General features: G+C 35.3%; 2 protein-coding genes across 2 annotated transcripts; both read right to left on the bottom strand.

The window, feature by feature from the left end:
* Positions 1-757: 757 nt before the first annotated feature.
* On the bottom strand, positions 758-5,594 carry LOC137731873 (ubiquitin receptor RAD23d-like). Its single transcript, XM_068471116.1, has 12 exons — positions 5,404-5,594; positions 4,747-4,908; positions 3,776-3,832; positions 3,269-3,348; positions 3,109-3,156; positions 2,759-2,936; positions 2,380-2,532; positions 2,242-2,304; positions 2,022-2,069; positions 1,842-1,951; positions 1,653-1,725; positions 758-1,093 (listed from the first exon to the last, which is right to left on the bottom strand). Exons 1-12 carry the CDS (start codon positions 5,467-5,469, stop codon positions 977-979), a joined length of 1,155 nt encoding a protein of 384 aa, XP_068327217.1. The 5' UTR covers positions 5,470-5,594; the 3' UTR covers positions 758-976.
* Positions 5,595-8,477: 2,883 nt separating this feature from the next.
* Positions 8,478-9,471, bottom strand: LOC137731518 (uncharacterized). The gene has a single exon (XM_068470640.1). It carries the CDS (start codon positions 9,404-9,406, stop codon positions 8,786-8,788), a length of 621 nt encoding a protein of 206 aa, XP_068326741.1. The 5' UTR covers positions 9,407-9,471; the 3' UTR covers positions 8,478-8,785.
* Positions 9,472-20,693: the final 11,222 nt, after the last annotated feature.

The following is a 20,693-nucleotide window of genomic DNA, read 5'->3' as shown; positions in this document are numbered from 1 at the left end:
CCGTAAATTACTTGTCCTGCATCCATTATTTATGTGCCATAGAATGTGTGGCCTTCCAGATGTTTTGTGACGATATTGGACCAAGACGGACCTCGACGGAAATTTATCTTGTTTTTCTTTCAGGATCAACGCCATAGATGCCATGTCATGGTCCATTTTTAATCGGCTATTTAGCAACCATTTTTACGGGGAGAAATACGTTGTGCGGTAAAAAAACAAAAAATTAAAAGTAAAAACGCCTTACCATGTGACTAGTCAAGCCACTCTTACAACGTTTGATCCCACAAAACTACAATTCAAAATACCGGATCCCACTCTTTGTGAGCAAGGACGAATCCACCTTGGCACCCCTCAACCTCAGAAGTTCTTTATGGAAGAGATGGGTGTTACCAATTGAAAATTTGAGATGCTAATTGCCCTTAAAATCTGCCCTCCAACTGCTGGACGAATTGCTATGAGCATGTGTCAAAAAGCTCACTCAATACGTGTTGACATCTGTCAACGTGCTCACTCGAAAGCTGTTGGCATTTGTCGACAAGCGTGCAATAAGACTTTGACAAATGACTCAAGCCTATCAAGGCTCGATGAAATGCCATTTGCATGCTATTACGTCCAAAAACATTTGTGCTCTGGGCGCTTTATTCTTACTGACCCTCCCCCTAATATTTCATGTATCCGCCACTGCTTGTGAGAGTGCCTAACCAATCACATGATCAGACTATCCTACTAAAAAATTTCTTGTCTTGCGTAGATGGGAAAAAAGAAGAGACGAAGAGAGCAGATTTGCGAAGAAGTTATATTCTTGTGCATTACAGACAGACAACCCAAATGATCCAAACTCCAAACTACGAAGGGTGAAATGTGAAGGGGAAAAAAAAGCAATAGATCTAGAAATGGAGGCCAGATGAGGGGTTCTTCAAATCTTTTTCATTTTTCAGATGACGGGTTGGACCGGACCGGTGATCTTCCATAGATTTTAGTCCTCAAATTCATGCATGTGGTCTAAGAGGTAGTTGGCGGCCAATTCTTCGTTCTTGTTGCAGGCAAAGAACACCTGCAATACAATTGCTCGAGCGAACCCCATTGCTTCAAGCTGGGCGAGAAAAGAAATTGTCAATGAGAACGAAAATTGTCTTCTTCTCAAAGAAGAGTAGGAAACAAATCATAAATTGTTAAATGAATATGACAACTCTTAAAACCGGAGAAATCATGAGTTCCTAACATCATTCAAAAGAGTGGATACAGTAGCCACAAGAAGAAAATTAAAACTTTTGAAACCATCAAGCCGATCAGGTAATGAATGTAGAAATGTTTCCAACAAAGCGCCACATGTTTCTAGGAAGATAGAACAAGACTGAAACACTTTCAAACCCTTGAGGTTAACGATTGGACATTCATCAAGTTCTGTAAGATCCCTACTTTCCTCGGTACGTGTATTTGCTTAAATGAAAATCAGCAACACACTTTACAATTGATGAATTTCAGTTAAGTTTGTTCAAATAGAGGTGACTACAAGGCTGTATGTTCTGTTTTCATTTTAGATATGTTCTATTGAAACACGTTCCAACTTGTTATTTAACATAATTATAGCTACATTCCTATGCACTGCATCTATTTAATTAATAGAGTAACAAAGAAAAGAAAGAACTTACACGTTCTATAGCTTCACGCTCCTCACGAGTGATAGTTATTGCCTGTGGCACTGCTGCATCCCCCAGTACATTCCTGAAACAAATTGAGCAATGTGCACCATAAACGTGCGTAAATGTTAACAGACATGTAACCAACAAGACGCCTCTAAAGACTAAAATACTACATAGAAGCTAAGATAAGCTCCTTACCCTTCTCCACCTTCAGCAGGTTCGTTAATCAGGCGAAGGAAGTCAGCCTGATGCGCGCCAATTAGCCTCACTAGATTAGGGTTTTGTTTCCCCAACTCTTGAAGCATAGGCTGTGACCAGAATAATATAATGAGTGCCAAAAGAAGATGGTAAATACATCACATTTGGGTGGGAAAGAACCTGCAATATTTGTGGATTAGCCTGCACCATAGATCGCAAGGCTTGGAACTGAAACAAAAATCACCAAGTACAAAGTTATAAAACAGGTTTTTTAATAAAAAAAATTTAGAAAGGAAACCACAATGTTTAAGCATGGCTGCGTGCACAGATGTGCACACACGCACAAGCAACATATAGATAGAGAGAAAGAGAGAGAGAGAGAGAGAGAGAGAGAGATGACCTGTTGGTTGTCACGAAGAAAATCAAGATTGCCTGCACCACCAGCACCCATGTTTGGAAGGCCCTGCTTCAACAAAATTCAAGTTACCTAAAGAAAATTCCCTACCATAATTTGTTAAGAGTTCTGCATAATAAGTACCTGTGGAAACAGGTTTAAAGGATCGGCATTAGGTCTGCTTGGAGGAGCGGATGCTGGTTGTGCTGACTGTGGAGGTTGTGCTGGAGGGTTTGCGACTTGCTCACTCACAGGAATAGGGACTGCAGGTGGAGCTTCAGGTTGCTCAGGGATACCCTTCAAGAAATACGAAATTGACATCAAAAGGAAAAGACATCAATAATCCAAGAGCAGGGATAACTGCTGTTCTTTGGTTCTGAAAATCACTACTATCAACATTTTTTATCAATAATACTACTCAACCTTGTTACCCTTGTTGAAAGCTTAGGACATAATTTGGAAGGTATATAACTAAAAGAGGTAGAACAACTTGTAAATTTGTCATTACAACATCTTCACTTACAGAATAAAGATAGTCAATAGCTCTTGCTGGGTTGTTGAATGCAGCACGGAGAGCACGTACAACAGTATCCCTGTCCCACGTCCCTCCACCCATATCTAGAATTTGCTGAATTGTTCCCTCCAAGTTAGTTCCAGCTACCAGATCAGATGCTGCTTGGCCGTAAGAATCAGTTTGTGAACTGCTTCAACAATTACACTGAATTACTTTTAGACAAGAAAAGAATATGCAAAGCCAATGAGGAAGGGGTGGGGGAGAAGCAAACAGAGGTAAAACTAAATACATGAATATGAAACACATGAGGCTCCAAATTTCGAACAGAAAGCATCACCAGAAGGAATAATAATACTCACTCCGTGGTAGGCGAAGCGACAGGAGCAGGTGTGGTAACAGATGCAGGCCTGAGAAATTAAGATGATAACAAACAGAACATGTATAAAGAAAGATGAACAACATGCTGTTGCTACACCTAAAACTTATAAAAAATAATGGCATGAAAGATCTCTGACTCACAGTGCTGAGGCTGCTGCAGGGGCCGGAGTTGCCGTTAATGTCGCAGTTGGAGCACCAGTATGTGCACTTGGCTGTGGTGCCTGCACAGATTTTAAAACAAGCATCAGGTATATCTTCTCCCGAAGAGTAGAACGAGGGAGAGAAAATTTACAATAGAGCATAGTTTCACACATAAAATTTGAGGCTTTCAACTTTTTAATATCAAATACCAGCATCCAAGTTAACCATGTCTTATGTATAAACATTACAACAATTGCATGTAAGCACTCAACACGAAAAGTACCCTAATTTGTCAGCCACTATAACATCTTCTAAAGAAAATCCTTATAAATTTTGTCACACTAACAGGAGATTCCTATCTCAAGAAACAAATTTAAGCATCAGAATTTAAAAATTTAGCCTGCAAGCATTCGGAAACAATTATATGTTGCCACACCATTCTCAGCCAGTCTGGGACTCTGGGTTACTGAACCAAGGTAAACAATGACAAGAGGATGAAACTCTTACCTCAGTTGTCGCCGCTGTTGATGCACCTGAACCTTCACCGCCAGTTGGGCTCTTACTCTAGCATTTTTAAGTAATATAAAGTCAACAACCATTAAACGTTGAGCATAATAACAACTTGTGTCCGTTCAACATTTTCTTTTTTTTTTTTTTTTTTTTTGTCAGAAGCTTGTCACATTCTAAACAGACAAAGAAAAAAAGATCAAGCAACATTATAGAGACTAAGGTCTGAGCTGGTGGGAGAAGGAATTTCAACTAGACAAGTAGTTAGCAAAAGAACCAGGGAATTCCGATGACATCACCAACTTCAAGGAACCAAATTTTACACTAAATTATTACTAGAGTTGCGCATAAATTATACGTGAAAGAAACACGGCAATCAAAAGACAAGAATACGACATCATCTCAAAACAGAAATTTCAAAACTAATTAGTGCCATAAAACATAATACCTCTCCATGAATGCTTCTTTACCAAGACATCAGCTATAATACAAGGATAAGTGCTGCCATTGCGTTATTTATTTTTACTTTCCAAGCTCACTGTCACTACTAACAGAATAATTCAAGTGAATACGGTTTCAACCGGGCCAGTTTGAATTCCTATTTGTAACACCCATATGCTTGGTTTGATCCCTATTTCCTGAAGCTAAAACTATGTTTTGTCACAATCCAAAAGTACACATTATATATAGTACACACTGTCCGCAAACCCGCATGCTGCCTACACGTTTCAGGAAAATTTTATTTGAAGGAAATGTAGCACTTTAAATTACGGGTAATGCTAAGGAGACTAAATTTGGAGACAGTTTTGAAAACTAAAAGGACATGAAAGTTGATGATTTGTTGATTACTTAACGTTGATAAACGGGCTTATTCCTATTGGTGACACAGCATTTAGTTTGCAAATTTAATCTCCTAATTTAGTCTCCCGAGCATTACTCTTAAATTACTGAATAGAAAATGAAACCATTACCTTAGTCAACATTATCACAACAAAGCTATTTTCCGCAACTTTATTTGCGTCCAACGTTGTGTCATCTTTAAGCACTTTTCCTTGATGAATTAGCATCTGTTGTGAAGCAGGGTAAACATCTGAACCCTTACAAGCTTCTATATGTTTCTTCACGTCAGCAACCTAGAGAGAATATCAGTTAGTCATGATTATCGTATCTTCGATCAAGTAGTCAGCGATTACCGCGTAGCAGAAAGCAAAGTAAAATTATAATTTACAACACCAACAAACTACATTTCCTACAACTAGAAATCTCAATGCTAATCCAAAATCTCCCATACCGCAAAATTCATAAATTTCAAGAAAAACAACGATAAGAAATTGGTAAACAAAAAACAAAGATTAAATTAATAATGGAAACGTAAATTCACAAATTCCAATTCCACGATAAACTAATCAAAAACCTAACTCCAATTAATCTCTTAATCAGAAAAATAATCTCTTAATGCTTACACGCTAATCCCTTACCAATTAACGAAACAAATGGATATTCGACACAAAAACTCTAGAAAGCACTCCGATTACGATCACAATTGCGCATTATTTCATGCAAATTATGAAATTAACACGAAATTAAAAATTGAGAAACAAAATTTAATCAGAAGGATTGAGGCTAACCGTGTCCTCGGGCTTCACTTCGAGGTCGAAGTGCGTTCCCTTGAGAGTCTTGACGAAGATCTTCATCTTCTTCTCGACAGAATCGCCGCCGCCCGTACAGCCTCGGTGGCTGTGATCCGTAATGGGTTTCAGAGAAAGAAGCCGAATGCGCAAGTAAAGTGAAGTAGGAGCAGAAAAGAGTCGACAAAAATCCCAAATTTTCTGGTTTATATATGGCGGACACTGGTGCTAATGCATACGCACTAAAGGCAGACTGTGAAACGCGTGCAGTTAAATGTACGTTGGATTTCAGGTGAGAAGGTGGCGATGGGCGCGTAGATTTAGAAATTATAAAGAGGCGCGTTGCCTATTTTGGGTGACTGGTGAATATGGCCAGCTAGATTTTCTGTGTCTGATATCACCGTTTGATCCTCGCAGGGTATTTTTGTCATTTGCAAAACCAGTGCCTTAATCTGATGTTTTAGTACCTTAATCACGTTCCTCCTTGAATAAATTTGGTAATCACATAATAGCAAGTGTTAAAAGGCCTCACGACCAGTTGTGTTTACCTTGAGCTGATAAAATCATGTCATGTAGAGAAAAAAATTAAGAAAAAAAGGACGAGCAGGATAGGAGGAGAGCGTGTCGCATGTGTAGCCGTGATTCTAGTGCAGTCATTGCCATGTATGGCCAAATATAATGAGTCCAAACCGTGATGACAGGTTTCGCAGAAACCGAATTTCTTCCAGTATAACAGAGGCTAGGCATGCATACACCCCTTCTATTTGTTTTCCACTTTAATTATTTTTATTCTTCAATAGTTTGCTTATTTCAATTGTTCAATGTTGAAATAATATCATCATTAAAGAAAGTTGAAATTCTACTATAAAATTAATTGACAATACGAAAAGTAACTCAACTTACTTATAAGTTCAGGGCCTCACGCAAGTTCCTTCCTTTTCCCTATGTGGGATTCACTCTCAAGTCTCAACAAGCTCCCTCACATGTGATCAATTTTTCAAACCTAACACGAGCACGTAAGACAACCTGCTTTAATACCGTGAAAAAAAATTGAGGTTTCACCATAAGACTAATAAGCAATATTGAGAGTAACTCTAACTTATACACTCTTGTAAGGTCCCTCCTCTCTCTCATGTGAGATTCACTCTAATAATTGTTATAATATTGTTTAATGAAAATAAAAATTCATATTTGGAACATATTTTAACATTAGTAAGAGAACCGCAACATCAAAATTAAACGATTTACAATAGGAAATTTTAACGAAACACTATCGGTATTGTTCATTTTAACGAAAAATGATATTTTTACTCTAAAAAGTAGTTATTATTTTTCTTAAAACACGGTGTAAATGTTTTATTTGCAATATATATATATATATATATAATATAAGTAAATTAAAGATTACTCAAGGTTTTTTTTTTTAAATATTTTTTGGCAGAAAGATTAATTAATCACTCATATCAAATAAACGATCGATTCAACAGAAAACTTTTAATTGTTATTTAAACTGCCGATTGTTTGAGTTTTAATGGATAGTATACAATTTTTAGTACTTTTTTTTTATCATAAATAATAGTTAACCTTTAGAAAATATCGATTCGGAATATGCCACGTGTATAGGAAAAATTCAATACAATTCATGCACCAACTTTCATGACATTGTATAATGTATTTGGGCCTCTTTAAGTTGGGCCACTTAATTGACCAAAAATGAAGTTGAGCCCACTGCTGGAATCATGCTACATCATCCCATTGAATCCTCCATACAAGGCCGCCTTAGAAATCCCATCGTTTCATCGATAAACATCAACAAATTAAACATATAAACAATTTATTATCCTCCAAATCTATTCAAAATGAGGTTTGTTGTGGCATATGTTTTAATACATATTGTGATTGTGTAAATCCTAAGTAAAAATAGATTAGGAATCATTTAGAATCTAAGGGCATGTTTGGTATCCTATTTGAAATTTTTTATCATTTCTCAAAATATTTCTTGAAAACAATTTTCTGTAAGATTCAAAAACTTGATTGGTTTGCAATTTTAAATGTTATGACTTAAATTAGACAAAGAGATTTAAAAAGAGGGGATCGTAGGAGAGGGAGAAAGAGGAGAGAGGAGGAAGGAAAGTAAGAAATGATTAAAGGGAAGAGAAAGAAGAGAGCGAGAGAATGAAAAGAACGGATTGGAAGAGAGATGAAAAAGGTAAAAAAAAAAAAAAAGGAGAGAAAGAAGAAGAGAGAGAGAGAGAGAGAGATTTGGAGCAAGAGGGGATGAGGGAGAAAATAAATGAGTGAGTTTAAGTTTTAAAATTATAAAAACTCATTTTTTATGTTTTTAGAGAATAGATTATATTTTGGAGTTAGTCTTGAGTTCAGTTTTTGAAAATAGTCCTACCAAACAAGTAGAGTACCAAATAGGTCCTAAAAGACTTTTCCTAATAGATTTTGTATTACTTGGAAAACAAGTTTATTTTCTCTTTATTACTATAAATAAAGACACAATAACTAAGGAATTAACACATAATTCCTTAAGTTCATTATCCACTCTCTTTCTCCCGTACCCCTTAGTTAAATATAGGCCACAACAAGGTTTATATATTATTTTTATATAATAATTCAATGGTTTCAAACTCATCATTTACAAAATTAGAATTTAAAATTTATTACTTATAATTGAAATAAATATAATTAAACCATATACTAAATAGTTCAAAATAAATAATTGTAACATCCCAAACAAATTATCTTGCGGATGATTTAGGAATAATAAAAAAGTTATACGTGTTAATCAGGTTTTAGGTTTGAACCCCTCACCAGGTCTCAAGTTTGAACCCCTTGTATTGTTGTCTTACGTAAAATTAAAAAAAAAAAAAAAATGTTAGATCAAATTTTTGAATCAAATTTTATAAATCAAATGATATAAATATTAATAATTAAACTATTACTTTAAGTATTAGTATTTTAACGACAAAAATTTAAATTGTAAAAATTAAAAAATCATGTCCTCATTTCCAATTACGTAAAAGATCAAATTTGGACGAGACAAATCTGGGGATTGGTCAAGCATCTGAATGAGATAATGGTAATTTCACATATATTCCCAATAATCTTGATTTAATTAAAATTAACCAAATTAATTTTGCTTAATCCTTTAACAAGAACAGATTCCCAACCATTTCCATTTTCATTTTTTCTTTTGGCGCCAACGAATTTCTTTGTGAGTCTGTCATCTTCCATATCAGCCTAAACTCCACTGTAACTGTCCTACATATTTCTTTTCACGATTCCCTTTTAAAAAAATTTAAAACCAACAAAAAAAAATTTACAGATCGGTCCGGCGTTATATTCCGACCAAGCGGCACCGTTTCGTTTCGAGCTACTGCGCCGGCAGTGTTTCGAAACGCCACGAAAACTCGCCGTAATCAGCCGAGTCAAAATACACGTCGTTGTTTCCGAACAGCCCGTCAAACGCATCGTATTCAGATCCGCTATCGTGAAAGTTTAGTTTATCTTGACTTCCTAAAAACAACGAGTCGTAACTCGGAACGGGGTCGTCGAACCGCCAAAGATCGTCGGCACCGGACAAGTCGGACGAAACTCGTACCAACTCGTTTTCTCCGCCTTTCGCCGCCTCGTCGCTGAAGTTCTCCGACGGAGGCAGGCCCAGCTCGTCGTCCGAAGCTTCTAGCAGGTATCCAAGGTCGGGATTTGACTCGCCGGACTCTGACGTCAGGTCAACCACCGGCACCGAAGCTGGATCGGTCTCCGATGCTTGCTCCGTATCCGATGCCGGACGCGGCGACGACTGACAAGAATTTGTTGCGGCAGCTATCTCTTCCTCGAAGCTCTTCATGACGGAGTCGAGGTCCTGAATCGTGGGATCGGCGTCCGAGTCGTCGAGAAAACCCAGAAGGTCTTCCCTGAGCCGCTTCACCTCGGCCGAGTCGTCCGAGTTGTCTCGGACCCGCTTCTTGTTATTTGAGGTGTAGTCCTCCATGTGTGAAATAATACCTATCGCAAGAGAGAGGAGAGTTTTTCAGATGAAGCGTGGGGATGTGGTGGTGGTGGCAAAGCGAGGAGAGAAGGATTATATAGGGGGACAATGTAGAGAGAGAAAGTAGAGAGAGATAGGGAGAGTGTGTCTGGTGATGTGACGCAGGGCGCGTGGGATGGAATACCTAGTCCATCACGGACGCCTTGCCTTTCTTTTTCACATTTTCCTCCCTTTTTTATTTATTTGCTTTTTTATATGGTGGTTCCCCTGTTTCCAGATTTGTTTCTATTAACTCGATTGAATTCCGGGTTGGAGTCCGGTCAGTTATGGGTCCTACCGGTACTGGTCATTCCCGGCGTCATTAGGTTCATATTTTCCGTCTGTTTGGCTCGGCTCAGCGTAGGATTGTGGTTTTATTGGTTCCGGTGCGTTTGTTTTAAGATAGTGCTATTCATTAATTTTTAAACAATTTAATCTAATTATAAAAAATTTAAAAAATAAGAAGAAAAGTAAAAATAGATGTATGTATAACAACGCTCTTATTTTATTGTTCTATGCTAATGTTATAACAGTAGTGTAAACGTGTAAGGACAAAACGTTATAACGGTAGTGTAAGAAATGTTATAACAGTAGTATAAACGTGTGAGGAGAAAACGTTATAACGGTAGTGTAAGACCAATATAACAATAGTGTCATACGAGTTGTTTTGGTTTGTTTGACAACAGGTGAGTGAAAGAGAAATGAAAACTAATGAAAATGATTTGAAAATTTTGAGTTTTAATAAAAAAAGACAAAAAGGTGTTGTAAGTAAAAAGTATCAGGAGTGACTTTTTAGAGTAAAAATATCATTTTCGTTAAAAATAAACAGTACTATGAGTGTTTGGTTAAAATTTCCTGAAAGAGAATGAAAATATGGGCAAGTGCGAGGGTGCTTTGGGAAAAGTGGTTTGGGCGTTTTAGAATGGAATCGATGGGATTGGATTGGGGGTTAGATTAAGGTGGATTTAGATTTGGAATTGACCCGGGCCGGCGGGTGGGAAGAGACTTGACTTTATGGAAAAAGGGAACGGGGTGGTGTGTAGGAGAAAGTTGTAGGTAATTGATTGGGAATTCCAGTAAGCGCTTTATTGGGTGGTTGATTGCGTGGGTGATGATGTTGATGGGCACCAAAACCAAATGAATTAGCGGAAGTGCCGTGGTGTAGTACAGTAGTAGTACACCAAGGAACACTACCATATTGCCTTTTTTACCAAAAATTATTATTCGTATTTTAAAATTCTCTTTATACGCACTTTATATTTGTATTTTCTTAATTATAAAAAGTTCAAATCGAATGCTTAACATGTAAAATTCTTGATTCAGCCACCAAAATCGCACGTAATTCCTTTCCGCATGAATCAAGTTTTACCAAATTTTTCTATAATTCAACAATTGTAATTCATTTATGAAAAAATTAAGATAATAAACGGATTACAATTCATTCCGGAATTCACTGTCCGGAATTCAAGGATTAAGCAATTTGGACAACTCAAATTGAATTCAACTGTTCTTATTAACTCTATTCGTTGATCCACTTGACACAAATCAAATGCTCTGATTTCTCTTTTACACAAACCAAATTCTTAAATTTTCAGGTTTTCAAGCTCCGAACCTTAGATCTAGAGCAGATCTGAATTCATAATAAACAATGAATGTGACCAAGTTATGTGCCGCACTAAGAAAAACAACAAAGTCAACATATCTTAAGGCGTCCGGAAAGATTTGAGAATCCACTGATCCTAATGGTCATATGGATCATGCGGGGGGAAAAAATATTGTTTCATATAAAATTCAATATTTGAAAATTTATTTCCGTAGAATCCATCTTCTCGACGGAAGAGTCAACATATGTACCGAATAATTAACACCACTCATTATTTAATGTAGCATGATTCAATTGGCCTATTAGGGACATCTAAGGAAAAAGTCCCAAGTTGCAATTTCTGGAATCAAACAACCGCGTCAACGAAGACATTCTTCATCCTTCGGGTTGTTTGGTATGAAAATTCAAAAAGTAGCCGCCGGGTGGGAGGACAGCCTCATCCATATTTTCCTCTCCCTACTCTTTCAAATCGTCCGTTGGAGTTCGGACAAGGATTTTCTCTCTTCTTTTTTTCCTTCCTCATTTTTACTATCTGGTTTGAACGTTCACAATTTCATTTTTGTAAAGAGAGAAAGAAGAGGGAAAAAAATTGTGAGAGGAGGGAAAGGAAAAAAAAAAAAAAAAAAAAAATCCACATTAATCCCTTTCTCGATCTCATGCTTCTTGCTTTGGGCCCCCTTATAGTTTCCACGTGATATTATGTTATCATTTGTTACATATTTCTAACACTGTCACATTAATAGTAGCAATTTTAAACACGACTCAACAATTGCACGATATTAAGGCTCTAATAATTAATAAAACACTCATTATCAACCAAAATCCTATGAAATTACCAATTTAACCCTCTAATTAAAGCAAAACATGAATAAAAAATATGTGGCAGAAATGTAATTTCACACAACCAAATTTTATTTTATTTTTTATTTTTTTTCAAAATCTCATATACATATAATCCTAACATATATCTAATTATAAAAATAAAAAAAATAAAAAATAAAAAATAAAAAACTTCCCACTCCCACATTCTCTATCACTCTCTTCCTCTCTCCTTCTATTTCAAAAACAAAAATAAAAAAATTTCTTACACACTTTGTGTGTGCTCATATGCTAGTACCTAATTATAACGTTAATTATACCAACACTATTCAACAAGTATTACTTTGATAAAGTATACTTCTTGTTTACAAGACGAATACTATGAGTTGCGTATTGACTACTATTACATGGAACCATAAGTTAATACGACCAGTATACGAATATAAATAGATAAATTCAGTTACATTTGGCATATACAACGCAAGTCAAGGCTAAAACAGCATTCCAACTCCATTTTAAAAGAGTTTTGCCGGTATTTAAGCGATACTCCACTTCTCATATTAGAAGGAAAATGTATAATTTTCTGTATCTTTACTTATTCGATTACACATGAAGTGGCCTTCAACATCGGACACATGGAAAATTTTCAATTTGCATAATAAAAACAAGGGTAACGTTGGGGAGACTAAATTTTGCAAACTAAATGATATGTAAGTTGAAAATTGTATTATAAGCGTTAATAAACGTGTTCATTCTTATTTATGACAAATAATTTAATTTAAAATTTAATTTATAAATTTAATCTTCGTAGCATTACTTAAAAAACGACAATGGATGCAGTGTGAAGGTGGCTGCGTGACACGTCCGAGTCTAAACGTACGTACGTATGACAGCCGCTCCATTAATATATTACTGTTTCTTTGTTTTTTTGTTTGTCAACTTGCCGCTGTGACATCTGCCTCCACGTTTCCACGTGGCCCTAATTTCCATTATTTTATTTAATGATCTTTTGTCAATAATAGTAGAAGATGGGGAGATGGAGAAGGAGTGAAGCGTCGGGCAAACGGGGACCCGCGTGTTGCGATGGTGGGTTTTCAAAGCAATCACATGATGCGGGGGCAGAAAGTCTAATCTGCCCCCAAACTCCGTTTATTTAGGTCGCGTTTTTCACGTGTTTTTCACGATTCACGGGATGACAAGTTTGCCGTTTGGAGTTGGGTGCGTGTGTGGATCGTGCTGACGAGGACTCATAAGATACGGCAATTCCTAGTGCGCAAGTCCAAGTTTGTTTCCTCCAGTTCTACGCCGGTCATGATAAATCGTTACACTTTTAATTACACCGATGTCTTTAAGTTAAAACAAGATAAATCATTATAAATATTTATTTAGGTATTTAACAAGTGTTTAATAATTTATTATAAAAATAAAATGAAATAAAAAATCATCTATTTCTTTTTTGAATAGAGCCGCAATCTTGGTGGATTCAAACACTCGTCTAACCGGCTGTATAAAGCGGAAATTTTTGGAACAATGCTTTCAATCCACGAAGAGAAACATGTGAAGGGTGTGGAGATGGCTTTGCGGTCTGTGGCCATACCACGGCTTTTGGTTGAGGACTTGGCTTCTCTACCCTCCCACTTCTCATACATTTACATTCCCTCTTATTTGTGCGGTCACAGTTAAGTCACGTCAACATTGTATATTACTATTGCTTTTTATCTTATTATCTCTATAAAAAATCAATATAAAATGTTGACATAGTTTAACCATAACCGGACAAAATAAGAATAGATGAGAATGTATAAGAAGTTGAAGGGCAGAGAAACCGGGTCCTTTGGTTGATACCTTCTCGTCAGGTGGCAGCACGCCCTCGCAGTATCAGATCTTGTCATCTCCCTTATTTTCTTTCTGTATTTTATTAAAACTGGGTCAATACAATTAACTCAATTATTTTATTTGTTCAAATTAATTAATCTTAATGATCAATTTTAGTCGTGGCTTGCAACATTGGAGAGCCTACTTTTCCTCCTTTCTCTTTGTTTGAATGTATTCGAGGCTTCCAGCATCTTCTTTCTTATAAAATTCCATTTGCACAAGTCTAATGTAATATTAAAATTATTTTAATCAAATTAGTTGAAGAATATTCAATTGGTTTTTTGAAAAATAGTTGTTCAACATTATCTTAAATAACTACACGTGTAAAGACAGTGATCAATCATCAAAATACATGGCCTGCCGCCTGTCTAAGACCTGATTTGGTACTGAGGTGATTCTGAAAAAAGTTGCTATAAAAAAAAGCTGGGAGCTGTTTTTGTGTTTGGTAAACACTCAGCTTCAGCTTTTTTCACAGTTTTGGATGAAAAAAAGCCAAAAACAAGAAGCTGCAAAACCTAGCTTTGAAAAACCGGCTTTTTTTCACATCTGTTTTACATAAAAGTTTACCAAACACTCTAATACTGCTTTTTTTTTTTTTTTCAAAAGCACTTTTACAAAAAAGTTTACCAAACACTCTGCTGCTTATTCTCACAGCTGCTTATTCTCACAGCACAGCAGAAGCAGCTTTTTTTCAAAGCACAACAATACCAAACCAGCCCTAAGTATGTCATGCATGATAAAAATATTGATGCATCGTCCCATGCATTGCGCAACAAGTAACAACTTATATGTATAAAAATTAAGTAAACAACAAAATGTGAGAGATTAGAGCATCTTCAAAAAAGATGTCAAATTTTAAATATAAAATTTAGATTTAATATGTGACGTTGTGATATCTTTTAAAGTTTTACTTTCCATTTAATTTGTCAAATTTAACTATTATTTTATTACTTTAAACTATTATAATTAATGTTTAAAAAAAATAATAAAATTAATCAAATGCATTTAATAATCAGTTAAAATTTTTTTTGAAGCTGCTGTCAACTTTGGCAGCAAGAATGAAGGTTGCGAATCAATGTCATGCCACATTAGATTTGAATTTTCAATTAGAAAGTATTGTTACTGTTTATATTTTATTTTTATTATTATTGTAATGTTGATTTGGATATTTGGATATATTCTTTAAAAATGCTTTTAAACAGCTAACAATAAGTCAATATAGACCAATAGGCAATAGTAGAAAGAAAATGGATAGGCCGGCGTGTGTATTTAGAATAATTTTTTCGTGTATCTAGAACACAATCACACTGCGTTATTGTTTTTGTTCATATTATAATATCTACGCTGTCATTTATTCTTATTATGACACATGAAATAGTATAACAGATACATGGCGTTTTTGATACCTATAACATTTTTTCCATGTATTGGAGTACTTTGCTTTCGCAAACGACATCAGATTCGGCTGACCGACCATACTGCTTGCGTTGGTCCATTAAATCCGTTCTTAAACCGCCATATTCTGCCCATTAGTATTTGGGAATACAGGATGATAAAAGCAAAAGAACAAAATGATGCTGTTTGCTGGCCTGTCGTTTTTAAACACTGTATGCTTTGGTAGTTTTGCAAAAACCAATACGCTAGATTTAGAGATTTACAAGGAACAAGTGGCTGCCTAAAACCAAGCTATACCAGAAGAGGTATTGTCAGTTTCTCTCCTTTCTTTGAAACTTGTAAGGAATTGTTAACTTCTATATTGCACTTTAATTTAAGTCGTTTACTTCCTAAACGTTTATAATGAGTTAATTTTTTTCCTTAATTCTAATTTCAGCCTATTACTCTATGAATTTTTATGGTTGGCAAATTTTCCTCCTAAACTTTAATTCCCCCACACCCTAAACCATAAAATTCAATCAAAAAATGTGCAGAGTGATCTAGCGGAAGAGAAGAAGAAGAAAAAAAACAATATGTTATCCACATAAGGTATAAAATTACTTTTTTGCAATTATCTCTACTAATCTCTACTAATTAATAAAATACTCATTGTCAACCAAAATCATCAGTTTAACCCTCTAATTAAAATAGAACATGAATAAGAAATATGAGGTAGAAAAGTAATTTCACACAACCAAATTTTGCTATTTTTTCTTTTCAAAACCTCATCTACATGTAATCCTAATATATCTCTAATTAAATAAATAAATAATAATAATAATAATAATAAATAAATAATAACTATCTATACATAAGTTTTTATCCGGGGGCAGTTATTTAGACACATAAAATCAACACATTCGCTAATACATGTAAATTTCATGCACAAATGTGAATTACATGGAAGTCTGTCAGTTAACTAGCGTGTTAATTTCTCGTGCACAGAATTGTTGTTCGTTTAATTAGGGGGACAATCTTTGTGGGTTTCTTGCTTTTTCCAACCTGCATAATGCTATCAGGGTGTTAGTCACATTTTCTGCATGACTAATTACTTCGGCTTTCAAGAAATTTGGAATCCTATCTAGCACAAAAATGTAACGTGGCGGCCCATTCCTTACGTCTATAATGTTCTTCCCCTCTGCAGAATTTATGAATCACGAAAATTCCTTGAAAGCAATTCATATCAGCATAATCTCCTTTTTCTTTCTTTATTTTATTTTATTTTATTATTTTCTGAGAAGTGGGCAAGGTACAAATTCCTACTTATCTTTCCAACTTTATTTCCATATTAATAGTTTAGGTTGCTTGACTCTAATCTTCCTAATTTTCTTCCTAGAGAAATGCTAACAGAACTCTCCTAAGTAAGATTATTCATGAATTCTTTGTTACCTCACAGTTTAACGCTCATTCATGTGCCAACACTATAAAGGATTGTGAACAAAATATGAGGTGGCAAAATAGGTACCCATTTAGACATACTTACCATCATCACCACTACCAATCTTATCCCTATATTATGATGATATCAAATTAAACGGGTCTTAACGAGTACGCGTTAACAACTCAATAAGTTAATTTACCACCTTTAGCAAAAAGTTCATAAAATATTTCAATTTAAAATAGTTTCCTTAGCATTTCGCTTTTTCTTTTCTTTTGCTAAGAAAATTGATCTAAGCTTCCTACTTGCTAGTCCTAGAAGAAACGATTGCCTGAGGTCCCTACCTAACATGTTCTTTCTGTTCACCAAGCCAACACCCAAAAATTATGTTACAACTACTTTTATTACGACCTTTTTTTCTCGATGCAATTAGGCCCTACCATTGTGCTTTGCATAAAACTTAGTTTTCCTTCTCCTTTTGGCAATTCGAACTTCATTGAATAGATGACATGTAATAATTCTAAACTAGGTTTTTCACAACAAGAATGTCCTTATTTAAGAAAAAACAAGGACATTTTATGAGTTATTTTTTATGGAACAAAGCTTAGCTGCTTAAAAATAAGCAGAAATTTTTTCTCTCACCCAATAACAACTTGACAAGTGTACAAGTTGTTGGTTCAAGTTTTAATTTTTCAATTTTTTTTTACACCTGTCAAGTTGTTGTTGGATGAGAGAAGGAGCTCCTGCTTGTTTTTAAGCAGCCAAATTTTGTTCTTTTTTATGTGAGACTCAATGATCGACAACTAATTTATTTTATTATTTATTTCAAAGGGTTATACATACCAAAATCCATTAAACTACTAAATGTTGGGGGTTTTGTTATCCGTATTTCGTTTTAACTTTACATAACGGACCTCTTTTTCATCACAGTTTTTAGATTATTGAACTGTTATGCATATGGATGTTATTTTTCAATTATGAATCACGAATGAGTAGCTAAAATATGTATGGTTTCAATCTTTGAAATGCATTACAAGGTAATCCTAGAAATAACAAGTGCATCGTAATAAGAATTTGAGTATAAGGATAAACACATTACTTTGACCAATTAACTAAACTAATATTTACGACAATTTAGACTCAGATTGTTTCTCATATATACGTGCGTATATATTAAACAGCTTTGATTCAAGAGTCTTTTCTCTCATGTCCACACCACCATTTACCCCCCTTTACATGCTAGTCACGGTTGACTTCTCATGTCGATTTTGACACTGTAACAAAACTTAACAGCCATCTCCAAGTTTTCAAAGCTGTCGGAAAGTCGAAAAAAATTCTTAATTTGCATCGTCGTTCTCATCAATTTGTTCAACAACCCTCATAAACATTACCAAAAAAAAAAAAGAGGAGATGGAAAGGGAGATAAAATAAGAGGGGGAAAAAAATCTTCCTCCCCTTATCTCCCCCCTCCTCACTACCCCACCTACTCTTGGTTCGTGAAAACGTGTAGAAAATTAGAAATATTGGTTGAGGTCTGCATCAAGCTCTCAGCATCCCACTAGGAAAATAAATGGGAAACCTAAAAAAGCAGATCGCCCAACCCATTTAATCGATAATATAATGCAAACACGAACCACTCTCTACAAAGAAAAGACAGAAATTAGCTCGTGTAAGATAAGCATGCCTTGGGCATAAAGTCCCTACCCACGTGACATGCTGATGGACGGGCACAAAAAAGTTAAGACTTGCACTGCTGAAGGCATTGTCGTTGTCAGGTACCTAAATCCGCAAGTTTAGCTGTACTTGTAGGGTGTGTGCACGTAATATTCTAATTATCTCATTGCTTAATTATTTAGATCACTTCCTAATCGTGCTTAATTATTTAGATCACTTCCTAATCTTGCTTTTGTTTTAGGCTTTTTGGATTTGGTTTAAGCTATACCAACAAAGGGATATTGCTTAAGGTTATATTAATTTGGTAGATTAAGAGAAGCCGTATCTTACATGCTACATAGTTTTAGTAATATTTCCAATTGATGGAGGAGTCGTCGTCGTCGTCCTTTAAATGGGTGTATGCTTAGTTGACATTACATTTCATTGACATGACAATACATCAACAAAGTGTTTCCAATACATGGTTTAATTTTGTCCATGATGCTTTACATGGTCCAAAATCTTGTTCCATTAATTTTGTATAAAACGTGCACGAATTGGAGAATGTATTCAACATGATTGTCCAACTACGACGTGATATCATAATACTCGTATATAACGCACATGCCTGTTTATTAATATTAGGCATTTTAACCAAAATAATTCATAAATTTGTCCAAAATCAATCATTTTGGTAATTCCATGAAATATCTCTGATAAATAAAGATCAAAATAATAAAAATGCCCTTAATTTAATATTATATTTTTTAAAATTAAAAGAAAAGGTATACCTACTATGCAACTGTGTCAAACTGGCAAATGAACGGATCAATATTTTAGAAGATTTGTAGGTGTCTGAGAGAACAATGGATGCACGATCCAACTTTTACGTTAGATGTGGAGATTTTGTGGACATCCTAATTGCTAATTTGCTAAAGTTTGTTTTTGTGGTAGCGTCTAAAGAAGCTTTTGTTGTAGTTGACTGGCGCCCTAATCTTTTTGCCTAGAAATAAACTGTGCGAGTCGGAGAATATATTTTGGCTTTGGACTACTTGACGTGGGGAATGAGAACGGCAGGCTAGATCCTTTCCTTCATTTGTGTCTAATTATATTAATACTCCCTAATTGTATTTGTTTGTTGGGAAAAGTTTTAGGGTCCCTTTAGTAATACTTCGCCAAAATGCACTTTTGCTTTGTAGTGCAGCGCTTTGAGCAGAAGCATATCGATATTTTCAAGGAAAATGTCGGTGATTATTATTAGTTTGGAGTTGATGTGTTTTTTTTTTTTCAAAACTATTTTTACTGCGTTGTAAAAAATAAACAGCTATGAAAACGAGCATTTTAGATTGTCAATATGCAAATTTTACTAATGGGTATTGTTTACCTGTCTCCAATGAAAAAAAAAAGGCTTTTCTGAGAAGCATGTGTAAAGCTGTTTCTATTTTCTAATGTTCTACCGTTTTAGACCCAAATTAAAATAAAAAAAAAACAAACAAACAAATAATTTTATTGCATTTACCAAACACAATTAAAGCTCCAACGTTTTTAAGAAACTGCTTTTATAAAAACTTAAGCAACCTCATATCAGCCTTAAAGAGTGTCAAAAACGTTTTTAGTATTCCTAACGTGTTTTTAATTTACTAATTAGTGAGTAAAAGGATTGATCAGTGTGTCGTGTGTTCCAATGTGGATTGGTCTTTGATTGAATAAAGACGTGTGAGTAGGAAAGTTGGCCAATGCCACTGGCGAGCCGGTTTTATAGTCCGCCCGGTGTTTGGAAACTGGTGGTTGTCTGTGCTGGATTGAACTACCATAGCCCGATGATATCTAGAAATTTTTAGTTTTTACAGAAATATAGATGATACATCACGTGTTTTTATGTAAGTGATGAAAAATTTTAATTTTTAAGCTTTTAACCTTTTTACACACATATCCACTATTTATATAAAGACGCGTAGTATACCGTCTCGTGTGACGGTCACACTTCTCAAGGATATGGTGTATGGTAGTGCCCATTTTGGGCCAGCTGGCAAAATGTAAAAGAACGGAAATACCTATTGCGTCAAGGAATTAACTTCCCCGCTGAACATTTCAACAGGAATTCCTGCTTACACCTAATTCCGGATGGACACGTGTCCAAGTTTTGATTGTCCACCCGAAATTAGGTGTAAGCAGGACCTCCTGCTGAAATTTCAACAGCGAAGTCTTATTCTTGCATTAATGTTAGCCCACACAATAAATTATTATTATTTCTATTTATAAACTGCTGTTAGGTCACGCAATTTATGCCTGGTTCTATGCAAATGCTATTCAATTGGGGTTTTTGGCAAAAATATTCACACCCAATATTTCTCAAATGAGTGAGAACCATTATGCCCAGAAACTTCCGAATGGGTGAGGATCATTACACCTAGAAACTCCTAACCGTACTTTCTCCATTAAATTTATTGATAATAAATGAAAGTGAACGAAAAACATACAAAAAGGAC

This window comes from Pyrus communis, chromosome 4 (genome assembly GCF_963583255.1).
Source record: "Pyrus communis chromosome 4, drPyrComm1.1, whole genome shotgun sequence".
Taxonomy (NCBI): domain Eukaryota; kingdom Viridiplantae; phylum Streptophyta; class Magnoliopsida; order Rosales; family Rosaceae; genus Pyrus; species Pyrus communis.
This window is presented reverse-complemented; position numbering and strand designations above follow the sequence as displayed.